General features: G+C 62.2%; 1 protein-coding gene across 4 annotated transcripts in view; it reads left to right on the forward strand.

The window, feature by feature from the left end:
* Positions 1-9,020, forward strand: part of BRD9 (bromodomain containing 9) — an 18,068-nt gene extending 9,048 nt beyond the window's left edge. For all 4 annotated transcript variants that reach the window (XM_043887277.1, XM_043887278.1, XM_043887279.1 and 1 more), the window contains exons 10-16: positions 315-410; positions 831-963; positions 1,923-2,034; positions 3,548-3,586; positions 4,733-4,832; positions 6,146-6,313; positions 8,361-9,020. In XM_043887277.1, the coding sequence (XP_043743212.1) occupies positions 315-410; positions 831-963; positions 1,923-2,034; positions 3,548-3,586; positions 4,733-4,832; positions 6,146-6,313; positions 8,361-8,461 (749 nt within the window). In that variant the 3' untranslated portion in view covers positions 8,462-9,020. The remainder of the gene's footprint in view (positions 1-314; positions 411-830; positions 964-1,922; positions 2,035-3,547; positions 3,587-4,732; positions 4,833-6,145; positions 6,314-8,360) is intronic.
* The last annotated feature ends 3,307 nt before the right edge of the window (positions 9,021-12,327 follow it).

The raw sequence follows: 12,327 nt of genomic DNA on the forward strand, positions 1-12,327 counted from the left end.
TGAGGCTCTGACGGGGACGTGGAGTCCTCTCAGGCCCCAGTCCCCATGGGAACCACCCGCAGGCCTCTTGGGAGGTGGAGGCGACCGTGTCTCGGAGGTGGGGCCTGTGGCATGGGGTTGGGGTTGTGTTGCCATGTGGTGGGCCGACCGCTGGCCTTCCACTGTGAAACTGCGGGCAGCCAAGGTTTGAGAGGGGCTGCCGGCTGTGTAGACCCAAATTCAGATGGTCCCGGGGGCCCCACGCTGCACTCCCACATGCCGCCGCTACTGCCTGCGGCTGGGGGCCGCCTGCTCACGGCTCTGGTCCCTTGCAGAGGAAGAGACCCACCCGGTGGACCTGAGTTCGTTGTCCAGCAAGCTACTGCCCGGCTTCACCACGCTGGGCTTCCGGGAGGAACGGAGGAGCCGAGGTGAGACCCCACCCCCCTCCACCCAGCGGCTGCTGTGTCAGGCCTGGCTCTGGGTCCCATCGTGCTCGGGGGTCCCGGGAGGTGCGGGAGCTGGAGCCCAGCGGGCAGGCCCCGCCTCCGCGTCTGCCAGGGTCAGGGCTCCTCCCTGCGCTCGGCGGCTCTCCGCATGGTGGTCCAGTGACGCCACTTAAACTTCCTCCAACAAACGATTCCTCCACTTGGGAGTCATGACACTGTAGGCAGTGGAGAGACCCACGCCTGGAGGTTCCTGAGAACACGGTGCTGGGTGCAGGGGGCACGTGGGCTCCACGTGGGGCTCTGGTTGGTCGGCCTCCGCGGGCCTCCGCGGTCCCCGGGAGACGTGGCCTGTGCGCGGCCCATGTGTCTGTGTGCCTCACCTCGGCCTCTGCACCCCCCCAGTCACCTTCCTCTCCAGCGCCAGCACTGCCCTCTCCACGCACAACAACTCCGTGTTTGGTGACTTGAAGGCTGACGAGGTGGAGCTGCTGTACTCGGCCTACGGAGACGAGACTGGCGTGCAGTGCGCACTGAGGTGGGTGGGGGCCAGTCAGCGTCTGTGGCGGGCAGGAGGGCGTGGGTTCCTGGCTGCAGGCCGTGGTTGTGTTCAGTAAAATGACTGTGGCCTCTGCCGGCGGCCTCGAAGCTCAGGTAACTGGACCAGGTTTTTAAGGGGATGATGGTCCAGGCCAGAGCCTGCTGTGACCCATCGTGCTCCAGGAAGAGCCAGGGTCACGGCCGTCCAGGGGTTCTCTATTACAGAACTGCAGAAATGGCGTCTCCCCATATTAGATGTTTGTCTTACTCCAAAAACAACGTGGAGTGTGTTTGAAGAACACACAGGAATCAGTTAGCCTCTAACACAGTAAACGAATAGCTGACCCCAGTGTTTGTGCGAAAACAGAATTAAAGGAGGAAAACCAAGAGGAAGGTGTGGTGGTGGAGGGTGGTGACCTCCAGGTGGTGACCTTGTGTCGCCCTGCCCCAGCGCGTGGCTCTGGGGTCCACTGCCCTTGGTCCAGGCAGCCGGACGCTGGGTGTGGAGTCAGGCCCACAGCCGTGTGAAGGCTTTGCCGTCAGGGCCCCTTCAGGCCTTGGCCTGGCTGTGTTGCTCGGGCTGTGGCTCTGCTCCCGGCTTCTGTTCTCAACTTGTGGCCTCTGTTTTAAACTCGTTAGTCTGGTTTGGGATTGTCTCACTTCCTTATGGTCCAAAATGACCCCAGAGGTGCTCCCAGCCCACCCAGTGCTTTCTCCTTAATCTCCTTGTGTTTCTGAGCCCAAAACAGACATGAGTGCTCTCATAAAAGTCAGCGTAAGGGACTTAGGTGTGCAGATGCCTCGTTCTTTGCTTTGCTTTGCCTTTACCTTTCTTGTTTTGGGGGTCGCTCTGAGTGTGGTCCAGCCCCCACCCACCCCATCTGGACCTCGGGGGTGGGCAGCCAGGGCAGGAGGGTGAGGAACGCAGGTCCCAGCCTGCTCTCGCGGCCCCTCCAGCCTGCAGGAGTTTGTGAAAGATGCCGGGAGCTACAGCAAGAAGCTGGTAGACGACCTTCTGGACCAGATCACAGGCGGGGACCACTCGCGGATGCTCTTCCGGCTGAGGCAGGTGGGCGCTGGGCTCACGTGTGAGGTCATGGGGCTGTTCTCCCCACGGGTTGACTTCAGTCATTACTTTCCAGGGAAGCCTTGGAAGGGTGCCCTCATCTGGCACCTGCTCTTCACCCCTCTTAGACCTGCCCGTCTTCCTCAACTGTCACCTTCCATTGTCCTGAAAAATGTCCTTTTACCTTAAAGGACAGATTTGCTGGCAGCAAACTTACTGAACTTTCTCTTTATCTGAAAGCTGTCTTCATTTTACCTTTGTTTTTGATACTCGTCTTCCTGGTGTGGATGCCTAGATTGACATTTTAACCTCTTTGTAGAGTGATGTCTGACTCGTCTTGTGTCTGAGAAAGTGTCTGCAGTCACTTTTATTTTTATTTTCCATTTGTAGTATGTATTTTTTGGTCAAGATCAGGATTGGTGAACTTTGGCCCGTTAACAATGTTTTTTTTACAGATTTTGAGTGTTTTAGAAAATAGAAATTGTGTGTGACCACAAAGCCTGAAATGTTTCCTCCCCAGCCATTTTGAGTTTCTTTTTGTATACAGTACTAGGGAAACGTTTTAATTTCATTCTTTCACATGTAACACTCCACTTTTTCCAGCACTACTTATGGAATAGACTCTCCTCTTGCACTGGAAGAATTAATATTGTTAAAGTGGTTATACTCTCCAAGGCAAGTCATAGGTATAGTGCAGTCACTATCAAAACATCAATGGCATTTTTAAAAAAATTAGAACAAATGATTTTAAAGTTTACGTGGAGGCACCGGAGACCCCAAGTAGCCGAAGCAGTCTTGAGAAAGCGCCGGGGGTCTCCCTCCTGCAGGTTTCAGCCTGTACTGCTGAGCTGCCGTCATCAGAGCCGTGTGGTGCCCGCACTGAACTAGGTGTGCAGACAAGGGGGCAGAATCGGGAGCCCAGAAGTAAACCCGGGAGCGCACGGCCAGCTTAGGACAGAGGAGGCGAGAACGGTCTTATCGCTTTACTGAATGTGAACTGTTCAGAGCGGCACAGCTTCAGACCCTTGTCGTTTAGTCTCTGTCGTGTCCGACTCTGCGACCCCATGGACTGCAGCCCGCTAGGCTCCTCTGTCGTCCACTGTCCCCTGGAGATTGCTCAGACTCAATTCTGTTGAGTCGGTGATGCCATCCAACCATCTCCTCTGCTGGTCTCAGCAGCCCCCCACCCCCCGCCCCTGGTCAGCCGTCCTCCAGGTGAAGCCCTGGGGGGCCAGTGTCTGACTGCCCACCTCTGTTCCCACCCCTGGGGCTGAGGATGCAGCCTGGGGGCTCTCACTCCTTCACGGCCATCTCGCCCCGGGTGGTCTCATGGGTGCCCAGCCCACCGGGGGTCTCAGCTGGCAGGCGCTGCGGCAGCCTCGCTCTGGCTACAGCCTGTGAGGCCCGCTCAGGTCACGGTGGGCCTGTCCCACCTCGTGGGTGAGTGAGATGGTAAGCGGGTGTGCTCCTGGGTGCATCTGCTGAGAGACTGGCTCCTGTCTGTGATTCTTTGTAGAGAAGAAGCGTTCCGATGAAGCCTCCAGATGAAGTGAAGGTGGGTTCCGTGGACAAGTTACAGACAGTAAAAACCAAGTGGTGCAGGTCCCCGTGAGGATGTTGTGTGTGGCCTTTGAGACAGCGCCGGTGAGAGGAGCTTCAGTCCCTTTACTGAGGAGGAAAGCGAGATGGTCTGACCTCAGCCTGCCCGTGGTGACCTGGCCTAAGGGTGTGGCGGGGCTCCTCCCGGGGTGGGCTCACTGGTGGGCGTGGGTGGCCAGCAGGAACGGCCCGGGGCCTCGCCAGCCCAAGGACACGGTCCTCCGTGGCCTCTGCCCCGTCTGCAGTGACCTGGAGCGTGTTTGGCCCCAGCTCTGAAACCACCCGTATGGGCAGGCACTGGGATGGGGCAGGGTGCGGGGGCCTGGGCTGTGGGGGTCACTCAGCCTCCATGACGGGGGCCTCACAAGGCAGAGGTCAGGTGCCTGTCAGATGGGGCCCTTTGAACGGAGAATTGGGGAGGGTGCTGTCCGAGGACATGCCTCCCCAGATGCACAGGGTGGCCTGGTGTCTGCTTGGTCTCTGCGCTGTGTGACACGTGTGGCCTTGGGCGCTGCCCTGCACGGCCCGCGAGGACCTGGGGCGGGCTGCAGCCGTCTGAGCAGGGACCCCACTCCCACCCCGACCCGGCCCCCCAGCAGGGCTTCCGTGGGTCAGCCCAGAGGAGGCGAGGACCTGGGGCGGGCTGCAGCTGCCGGAGCAAGGACCACCCCCGCGCCTGCCCTGGCCCCACAGCAGGGCCTCTCAGGCTCAGCCTAGAGGAGGCGAGGACCTGCCATGATGTCTGTTGAGTTCCTGAAAGACAGCCTGATCTCGAGTCCTGGGTGTCTCCCCAGAGTCTCCTCAGTGCCTGTGGGTCCCCAGGGACCTCCCCAGAGACCCCCCCCCCCCCCACGCCGCCACCACCTACAGGTCTCTCCACAGTCCCCCTAGCGCCCATGGGTGCCCGGGGACCAGTACCCTCCCGGCTGCCCCAGGTAGAATCTTCCTCTGGGGAGCCCAGGCCCTGTCGTCCATGGGCCGGGCTCCGCCTGTCTGTGGACTCCTCGCGTGTATGGGATGCAGCTGGCCCAGCCTCTGTGCCCTGGGTGGTGGGCAGCAGCTCGCTGCCTCTTCTCTGTCTCACGTGGCTTGTCTCCCGTAGGCTGGGGACCCTCTCGGGGACGGGGGCTCCACACTGGACTTCATGGCCATGAAGCCCTACTCAGATGTTTCCCTGGACATCTCCGTGCTTGGCTGTCTGGGTAGGTTGTGCCAGGCGCTGTGTTGTGCCTGCTGCTAGGAGGGTGTCTCGGCCCAGCCTATGGGCCCCAGAATGAAGACCCCCACCCACCCACCCCCCACCTGTCCCCAGGAACCCCCTCACCCCCTGTCCTCAGGACCCCCACCCCCTGTCTTTAGGAACCCCCACCCCCCATCCTCAGGACCCTCCACCCCCCTTTGTTAGGACCCCCAGTGGCTCCCAGTTGGGCTCGCCAGGCTTTCCTCTCTGACCTCCGGCCCCATCCCTGGGTCCCCTGGTCTGGTGGGCAGTGGGGAGCTCCTGCCGTGCTCGCCACCATCACGCTGTGTGCCCCAGCCCACCCCGACCCCCAGGAGGGCCCTCTGCCCTCCGCCCTGCGTGTGGGCCCGGCCCTTCAGACCTGCGGACACCTGGAGTCTGCAGTGGTCATGCTTGTGGCTTGTCCCAGCGGAAAGACAGACCGGGGTCCTCCAGGGAGGCGTGCTGGGGGAGGAGGTGCTGCGGGAACCAGCGTCAGTTTGCAGAGCTCTGTTCCCACAGAGTCCCTGGCAGCAAGCGTGACCCCTGGGCACCCTCTGTCGGGCACGTCCCCAGGCCCCAGGCGCACAGCAGGCAGGGGTCCGGCAGGAAGCTCACTGTGGGCCCGGTGGCCCCTCTCGCTCGGGTGCAGCCGAGGGCCGCCCTGCCTCCGACCGGCTCTCCCTCCGCCAAGGCTGCCGTCTCCCCCTCTTTCTCTCAGTAGTGGGGTTGTCACCAGCCCCGTTTGCTCTTTTCTGGGTCTGTTCTTAGGCTGCCTGTCTTTGCTGCGCCCGGGGCCGGGAGTTTTTCTTGAACGTGGGGAGTCTGACTGTAGTTTGTCCCGCGCTCACCTGGGCCTGATCCTGCCCGTCTCCCTCGGGGCATTTTTTCTCCGCTGGTTTCCAGCCGGGGCGGACATGGCCCTGCAGGTGCCGACTTATTGGCTCCCTAGCTTTTCCTGCATCTCCCCTCTCTCCTCCCTTCATGTGTGCTTTGCCTTCTGAGTGTGCAGTGAGTCCTGGTCGCCGCCTCTGTCCCGTTTGCGATGTCCCCTGGGGCTGTTCCTGCCTGCTCCAGTGCCGTCTGATGTGGGTGTTCTCACCTCCCCAGGGCGGGGAGCCGCTCGGTGCAGGGGAACGCGGCCCCACCGTTAGGGGCAGGGTCCCGCTGGCCCTTCGGGGGCGCGGCCTGTTGTTGGGCGCGCATCACTCCCCCCGCGAGGCGCCTCACGCAGCGCGGGCCCAGCAGGGCAGTGGTGGCCTGAGCCTGGCCCAGCCCCGTCGTCCGTGTCTGCAGGGAAGGTAAAGAAGGAGCTGGACCCCGAGGACGGGCACCTGAGCCTGGACGAGACGACGAAGCTCCTTCAGGACCTGCAGGAGGCGCAGGCGGAGCGCGGGGGCTCGCGGCCCTCGTCCAACCTCAGCTCACTGTCCAACGCCTCTGACCGGGACCAGCACCATCTGGGTGAGGCCCACCGCGCACCGGATGTGGGCGCCCCTGGGGGAGCCGGTAGGGCAGGAGCAGCAGGCTGGGCCGGGTCCAGGGGCGCTGCAGGCCCCCACAGGGACTCTGGTCGGGCAGCTGCACTGAAGGAGGGGTTTGGGTGGAACTCAGTCTTGTGAACCTGGGGGTTTGGCCTGAAGATGAAACTGGGTCCATGTCGGGAGGAGCCCCCGCCGGTCACGTCCAGGCCATGGACGCCACAGTGTCATTGAGGAGGGAACGTTGGCTTCTTCCTGCTTCTGGTCCTGAAGCAGCGAGGGCAGCACTGTGCACCTGCGGGGCCCTCAGTTGGCGAGGGGGTGGGGGGGGGCACGGGACCTCGGAGCCCTCAGATGGGGGGTCATGGGACAGACCTCAGGGTCCTTGGTGTTGGGGGGGAATGGGACAGACTACGCAGTCCTCGATGGGAGGGGCACACCGCCATCCTTGGTTGGGAGCCGCCATTGGCACGTGAGGGTGGGTGGGTGGTGGGTTTCGACCCCGCCAGGACGGGAGCGGACATCGTCTGCTGGCCCCTTGAGCATGCTGTTCATGTTCTCACGTTCCTGCGTCAGCTCCAGACACAAGCCTTGAACTTCCCTTTCTGCATGTCTTGACATTTGGGGGAGGGGAGCGGAGCTGCAGACGATTGACTGAAGCTGCCCAAGTAGAGGACCAGCATTTTGGTCCCGTTAACCTGGTGATAAAAGCCTGTGAAGAGGTTCCAGGTGACTCTGGGGTGGCTCCCAGCAATGAGGATCCCAAGGTCCTGGGGGACTCAGGGTGACGCTGGGGCTCCTCGGGGTCTGGGGGTGTCTGAGGAACCCGATGGGGTCCTGGGGGACTCAGGGTGACCCTGGGGCTCCTCGGGGTCTGGGGGTGTCTGAGGAACCCGATGGGGTCCTGGGGGACTCATGGTGACGCTGGGGCTCCTCGGGGTCTGCGGGTGTCTGAGGAACCTGATGGGGTCCTGGGGGACTCAGGGTGACCCTGGGGCTCCTCGGGGTCTGGGGGTGTCTGAGGAACCCGATGGGGTCCTGATGGACTCAGGGTGACGCTGGGGCTCCTCAGGGTCTGGAGGTGTCTGAAGACCCTGAGGCTCTGATGGACTCATGGTGACGCTGGGGCTCCTCAGGGTCTGGAGGTGTCTGAAGACCCTGAGGCTCTGATGGACTCAGGGTGACGCTGGGGCTCCTCAGGGTCTGGAGGTGTCTGAAGACCCTGAGGCTCTGATGGACTCATGGTGACGCTGGGGCTCCTCAGGGTCTGGAGATGTCTGAAGACCCTGAGGCTCTGATGGACTCAGGGTGACCCTGGGGCTCCTCAGGGTCTGGGGGTGTCTGAGGAACCCAATGGGGTCCTGGGGGACTCAGGGTGATGCTGGGGCTCCTCGGGGTCTGGGGGTGTCTGAGGAACCCGTTGGGGTCCTGGGGGACTCAGGGTGACGCTGGGGCTCCTCGGGGTCTGCGGGTGTCTGAGGAACCCGATGGGGTCCTGGGGGACTCAGGGTGATGCTGGGGCTCCTCGGGGTCTGGGGGTATCTGAGGAACCCGATGGGGTCCTGGTGGACTCATGGTGACGATGGGACTTCTTGGGGTCTGGGGGTGTCTGAAGACCCTGAGGTTCTGATGGACTCAGGGTGACGCAGGGGCTCCTCAGGGTCTGGGGGTGTCTGAAGACCCTCAGGCTCTGATGGACTTAGGGTGACCCTGGATCTCCTTGAGGTCTGGGCTGTCTGAGGATCCCAAGGTCCTGGGGGACTCAGGGTGACCCTGGGGCTCCTCGGTGTCTGGGGGTGTCCGAGGACCCCCAGCCCAGGAGCTGCCTTCCTGCAGGATTGACAGCCCTGCTGTGTGGAGGCTCGGCCACCCCCTCCCTGGGGCCCTTGGGTGGTCTCTGCCGTGAGTCCAGGGCTCTGGCTGAGCCGTGGGCTCAGTTGGCCGCAGCCCCAGGACACGTGTCCAGCCGGGCCTCCTGGGCGGAGTGGGGTTAAGCGCTGGGCTGATGTGTCCCCCTCCCGTCACTGCAGGGAGCCCTTCTCGCCTCAGCGTTGGGGAGCAGCAGGAGGCAGCCCACGACCCGTATGAGTTCCTGCAGTCTCCGGAGCCTGCGGCCTCCACAAAGGCCTAGCCTGCAGGCGGTCTTGGTGGTTTTGTGCTTCTCAGTTTTTATTTGCATGTACAGAGTTTTTGTCATGAGACAAAAACTTCATCTTGTCCCCTTCGGCCTGCGGGAGCAGCCCCGGGGAGCTGGTGAGTTGTCTGCGATCATGCCGGCTGCACTCGGATGCGGGGTGTCCATGGACAGCCCTGTGCATCCCGGAGTGGACATCACTGATAAAGGGTGTGTGAGCAGATTCTGTGAAGCCGGCGTGGTCTGTCTCTGGGCTGCTAGGTGGCGGGGACGTCCCTCTCGGTGCCCATGTAAACACACTGTTCAGTCTGCATCTTCGGGGAGCGGACGTGGGTGAGTCCTGTGTGTATCCCACCCCACCGAGCCCACGTCCCCACACTTCTGGGGCAGGTCATGGGGGGTGCCACGTGGGGAGCTCTGCTGGGCAGTGGGCCGTCTTGTGACTGCAGCTGTGGATCACGTGTCGGAAATCGCTTTGTTCTGGATGTGTTTACTGGATGTCTGTCTGTATCTGCAGATTGTAAATACAGATCTTAATAAAAAGAAACACAGTGTCGTTGGCATGCATTATTTACAACCCGGCCAGGTGTCCCCTGTTGAGTGACTTCAGTGAAGACCCTTCACTTCTCACTCAGCTTGATGGCCTGCCTTCTTCCTGGTGCTGTCTCCCCCGCCTCTGGCCCGGCTCTGGGCACCTGAGTGGTGTCCAGGGTCACATCCGCTCCCACACAACTCCCTGGTCTGTTTTCCTGCCTTGAAACAAGGTTGGATCCTCCGGAAGCTCCCTGGCCACTAGGTAGCCCTGGTGGCACCGCCTGTGGGTGACTGAGCTCACCATCCCCCAAAGTCCCATGAGTGAGGGGCTGAGGTCCGGGGTGCGCTGGCCGTGGCTGCACATACGTGTTTCTGGAGAAGCGTGTTGTGTGCAGGAGGCCGTGATGACAATCATCTTAACCAGAGAGCACTTCCCAGGACGTGTGAAGGCACACCTGCAGCCTGGCGGTGCCTGCTGTGAGCAGGAGCCATGGTGTCCGGGACCCCCGAGCCCGGCCCTGCAGAGGGGTAACACGTGGGCGCGGGCCGCTCTGCCGGCTGAGCTCCGTCTCAGTCTCCCGGGATCCCCGAGCCTAGCCCTTGAGGGGGAAAGTGTGGGATGCAGGCCTTGCGCTCTTCCTGCAGGGGTTAAGCTCTGCTTTTAGTCTCCAGAGATCAAAGCTCCAACGTCTCCGAGGCCTCTGCTGCCTGTGGGCTGGGTCATGGGGTCAGACCCTGCGTCTCGGGGTCAGGCCCTGGTTGGGTGCCTCATTTTCTGCCCTGGATCTCCCTGGCACCTGTGGGCTCTGGGCAGCACCATGGACAGCGGTCGGAGCCGCCTGCCTCCCTGGAAGTACCTTCTGGTGGAGGTTCCTGCTCAGGCCTACCGCTGGGCGGGCACTGTGTGCAGGGGCCCTGGAGGCAGGTACCAGCCTCCTCATCCCCTGGGGCTCCCGGCAGTGATCCCAGACTCTCGCATGCCTGTCCACCTGTGGTCAGCTGGGGTTTTGGAAGGAGCGTCCCCGTCACCCAGGGGGTGCTTTGCTCCAGGACAGTGCTGTTGGGCCAACAGCGTGTGAGGAAACAGAAGCCAGTGAGTGGGAGGTTGAGGCTGGGCAGCTGAGGGAGCAGAGTCGGCCTGACCAGCCCTGCCCTGCGGGAGGCCCCGAGGCCTGGAGGAGCCCCCTCCTCACCAGCCTCCCGCCCACCCCACTGCCTGCAACCCGCTGGCTCCTCCCTCATGCCTGTCCATCTGGACCAGGCCCAGAGGACCGGGGGGAGGCCAACCCCTGATCCCCACGGGCCTCAGGCAGCAGGGCTGGCACGCTGCCTGGAGGAAGCCAGCCTTCCTTCTGTCACTGACGGTGCCCGGAGCGGTGACTCCTCAGGGAGGCTGGAGGCCGCAGGAGGCCGCCTCTGTGGACAGAGGGGGACACATCCCCATCCACCTGCCTTCCCCTGGGGAGGATTGAGATCGGAATCCGCCACATCAGATCGGAGTCCTTGGACCCCACACTGAGGACCAGGCATTTCTTGAGCTTATAAGCCAAGACTGGGGCAAAGCGGATGGCGGGAGACCCCAAGACGGGAGCTGGCCATCCTCGTGGGGTAAGCCACCCACTCGCATGGTGTCCACATGCCTGCACTCCCCACTCACCATCTACTGTGGCCCTTCTGCGGCCAACAGGGGGTCAGCCGGGGGGACTGGTCAGGCCCAGACAGAGGTGCCCACAGCCCTGGACAGAGCCCGGCATCTCGGCTCCAGGGTCAAGCGTGAGGATGAGGTTGGGATTGGACACCTTGGCCACCTCCGGCCTGAAATTACTGAGGCAGTAGGTCAGGGGCAGAACCCCTGCCTTTTCACTGAAGGTTGAAGTTCTCCAGGCTCAGGGGCCAGTGGTGAGGGTCCCCCGGGGAACCCCTTGGCCCGCCCCTCCCCCGCTGCCGGTGATGCGTCCCCGGGGGCGGGGCCGCCTTTATGATGCGTCCGGGGCCACTGTTAGTGTTGCCAGGAGGCCAGTCTCTCATTTGGGCCTGGGCTGAGTGAGAGGCACCTGTGCGTCCCCAGCTCACCCAGGACCTGAGAACGGAGAGGAGGAGAGTGTGCCCGAGGAGAGAGTGCTCTGAGTGCTTGTTGTGGCTGCGCCTTCTGGCTGCGAGGGAGGTGGGTGCCTCACCCTCCGTCGGCTCTGCCCAGGCCCTCGAAGGGGGCCTCCTGGACATCCATCTGCAGAGAGTCCAGGGCCATCAGGACATGAGCAGACCTGGGTTCAGGAGTGGCCCAGGTCTGCGCTGCATTCAGAGCTCGTGGTGGTGCCCGGACGCCTCTTCCGGGGAGGACAGGAGCAGTGTGGATCGGGGAGGGGAAGGGGCCCTGTCCACACTGCCGACAGGCCGGGGGGAGACCTTGGATAGCCCTGCCGCCTGCCCCCCTGGTCACTACGGACAGCTTGGCAGAGGTGGCTCGCACCCGCGTATCTCAGTGGTGCTCGTGTTGGACGACGCCTCACAGGTCAACCCAGCACCAAACAGACCAGTGCCTCAGGGATGATGGAAAACCAGACGCAAGAACCAAAATAGAGCAGAAATGGGTCCCGGGCACTGTCACACCCCACACGGCCAGTGTACCAAGCCCGACCCAGCGGTCTGTCCCCTGGTGATGTCAGGATGTCCCGAGGGAGTGGCCCCAGGACAGGTGTGAAGGGCAGAGGCAGCTGTGGGGTGGGAGAGAGGGGCTAAGGGCCCAGGACCGGGAACTCGTCTAGGAGAGCCTGAGCCGTGAGGAACGAGCCCAGAAACCTGAGAAGGTTGCACCTGGGATGAGAGGTGTGTGTGTGTGCCCGTGTGTGTGATGTATCTGTGACGTGTGTGTGTCCTGTGTGTCCTGTGTGGTTTGTGTGTCCTGTGTGGTGTGTGTCCTGTGTGTCCTGTGTGGTTTGTGTGTCCTGTGTGGTGAGTGTGTCCTGTGTGGTTTGTGTGTCCTGTGTGGTGAGTGTGTCCTGTGTGGTGAGTGTGTCCTGTGTGGTGAGTGTGTCCTGTGTGGTTTGTGTGTCCTGTGTGGTGAGTGTGTCCTGTGTGGTGTGTGTGTCCTGTGTGGTGTGTGTCCTGTGTGGTGTGTGTGTCCTGTGTGGTGAATGTGGTGTGTGTCCTGTGTGGTGTGTGTCTTGTGTGGTGTGTGTGTCCTGTGTGGTGAGTGTGTCCTGTGTGGTGAGTGTGTCCTGTGTGGTTTGTGTGTCCTGTGTGGTGAGTGTGTCCTGTGTGGTGTGTGTGTCCTGTGTGGTGTGTGTCCTGTGTGGTGTGTGTGTCCTGTGTGGTGAATGTGGTGTGTG

Source organism: Cervus elaphus, chromosome 25 (assembly GCF_910594005.1).
Source record: "Cervus elaphus chromosome 25, mCerEla1.1, whole genome shotgun sequence".
NCBI classification, from domain to species: domain Eukaryota; kingdom Metazoa; phylum Chordata; class Mammalia; order Artiodactyla; family Cervidae; genus Cervus; species Cervus elaphus.